This window comes from Triticum aestivum, chromosome 1D, assembly GCF_018294505.1.
Source record: "Triticum aestivum cultivar Chinese Spring chromosome 1D, IWGSC CS RefSeq v2.1, whole genome shotgun sequence".
Lineage (NCBI taxonomy): Eukaryota > Viridiplantae > Streptophyta > Magnoliopsida > Poales > Poaceae > Triticum > Triticum aestivum.
Window position 1 is genome coordinate 351,733,875 of NC_057796.1, and position 2,368 is coordinate 351,736,242.

Genomic DNA, 2,368 nt, shown 5'->3' on the forward strand with positions numbered 1-2,368 from the left:
CATTCATATAAGTGTATGTGGGCATTTACGATTATACGATGTTAAAAACATGTAAATAAATACATCAAACACTGCTTTTGGAGGAAATATGTCATGGACGACAAGTGATCTGCCCTGATTTCTTGGGACACAGTTTATAAACCAAAGGACAAAGGAGGCTTGGGAGTTTTTGATATTGAACCACATAATAAGACCCTGCATATCAACAGGGGAGGCGTTTTGGCTCCCCGGTGTATTTGCACCCGGATGAACAATAAAAGGAAAAGAATCTAAAAAAATTATGATTTTTTAGATGTTCATGTTAGTGTCACAAGCATGCTTGACAATTTTCATGCGAAACGGAGTAGCAATCTTTACTATGCTAAAGCGAGAATTGCTATGTAGTTAAAAAAATGACGGAAATATTATCATGCTTCGTTGAGTAATTGCCATGCGCTCGATCAGGATCTGACGGTCCAAAGGACGTTCGCTGGGATTGCTTAAAGATCTGATGTTCGCTGGTCATCAAAGTCCAAAAAAAAGTTGAAAGCGAATATGGCAGGAGTCGAGGAGAGGCACACACATGAACAAAGAGAAGATAGAACATGGGATCCGTTTTTCTTTTCCTAGGGAAAGTGCAAATCTATTCATGACACAGAGAAACAGATAATCTTTCGAAATTTGATACACAATCACGCATAAAAAATGCTACACGCACGGGCTGATTACACGGACCCTTCCAACTAACTAATCTTGCCCCCTCTCCCTGCTAGGATCAGCCAAAGCCGGCGGCCACGGCAACTTGTACGGGTGAGCTGCTCCGGCGTACTTGTTCCTCTCGTGATTGCGCTCCACTCGCATCGTGTCCAGCTCAACAGAGAACAGCCACGTCTCCTCGCTCGGTGTCAGCAGGACGTATCGAGTATTCGCGGAGACAATCATGGCTTCTTGCTGGAAAAAGCTCTCTTCGCGCCCCGGCAGCCCAAGGGTGGCCTCCGGCAACCTCAGCTGCATCTCTAGCGACCACTCATCGTCGTCGTCGCTGTCTGGGCGCCGCCGTGCAAACACCTTAAGCTCGTTGTTTATCAGGCGGATGACGCGCAGCACGCCGTCCTCGCCGCCCACAACCCGAGAGATCCCCTTGTGGGATGGCCACCATAAGGCCTCCGGCAATGCGGCGGTTGAGAACTCCGCCGTGGACTCATCAAGAACAAGTACATCGGTGTCACTTCCTTCGATTCCCCAATATATAGTGCCATTTGCACGCCCTACGAAATTTTCGGGGCCGAGCGTTGATGGGAGCTCGATGTCGCCGGTGATCGCGCTGGACACGAGGCGCCACCCGCCGTCGCTGCCGGTGGAGAAGATGCAGGCAGTGGTTCTGTCGAAGGCAGCGAGGACCCTGAAGTTGGACATGCTGACGCGGCGGTCCGCGTCGTCGCCGTCAAGCAGGAACGCACCGAGGCGACGCCGGAACACGCCAAGCCAGATGATCCCCTGGTAGAGTCCGGTGAGCGGCTCGCAGACGATGAGATCGTGGCCGTCGCATAGGAGGAGAAGGCTGCCGCGGCTGTCCGCGATGTCCCATGACCCGCTGTCCGGGAGGAAGTCGAGGGAGAAGCGCCTGCCGTCGACGGCGACCGGCGAGGACGGGACGAAGAGAGGTTGGCCGCCTTGGTCGGTGTGGTAGTCGCCGACGTGCGGCGCCCGCGGGCCGAAGCGGGCGAGGAAGCCGGGGTTCGCGACGACGCGGCACCACCGCTTGCACGCGGCCGCGGCGCGGACGAGGCACGGGGACGGGCCGAGGCGGACGAGGATGAGCTCGAAGAGATGGTCGGGGAGGTCCTGCACGGTGGTTGGTCCGGCCGTTTTCTTCTTCTTTTTGGGCCTGTTCTTGCCCCGCCGACGATGCCCCGCCGATGACGCCATATGCACGGGGAATGGCGTCTCTACTTGTTCGATATCTGTTGCGAAGTTCCTGTCCAGATAAACTACATGGCACGGCCGGCCGTTGGGCGTTGACCCGAGGTGCCCGAGAGCGCCGCGCCCTCCAAGTCCGTTTAGCCGGCGCCATCAGCGCACGTCAACGCGTCCCGCTGCGAAATTCCAGCTGGGCTAGAATAGACTGACTGGTTCTGCAAACCGATTTTTTTTAGAGTACGCCTAGGCGTACCATAACTTTATAGAAGGCAGAATTTCAGTTATAAGAAATTACACTCGCTGCGAACAACAAGAGTAGCGCAAACACCACACGAAAGACAAACAACACCGCCAAGCAAACTACAACACAGAAGAGCCTATCCAATCTAGACCACAACACCATGTCTTGACCAACGCCGAACACCTCCGAAGACCACCAACTCCTGCAGAGAACTTCACTTGTCGACGC

At 54.2% G+C, this 2,368-nt stretch overlaps 1 protein-coding gene across 1 annotated transcript; it reads right to left on the reverse strand.

Moving 5' to 3' along the window:
* Positions 1–643: 643 nt before the first annotated feature.
* LOC123169868 (uncharacterized) lies at positions 644–1,948 on the reverse strand. The gene has a single exon (XM_044587735.1). The coding sequence runs from the start codon at positions 1,906–1,908 to the stop codon at positions 727–729; it is 1,182 nt and encodes a 393-aa protein (XP_044443670.1). The 5' UTR covers positions 1,909–1,948; the 3' UTR covers positions 644–726.
* Between the last annotated feature and the right edge of the window lie 420 nt (positions 1,949–2,368).

Bases quoted from the DNA above. Each gene is read 5' to 3' on its own strand.
- LOC123169868 (XM_044587735.1), bottom strand. From the start codon at position 1,908: ATGGCGTCATCGGCGGGGCATCGTCGGCGGGGCAAGAACAGGCCCAAA.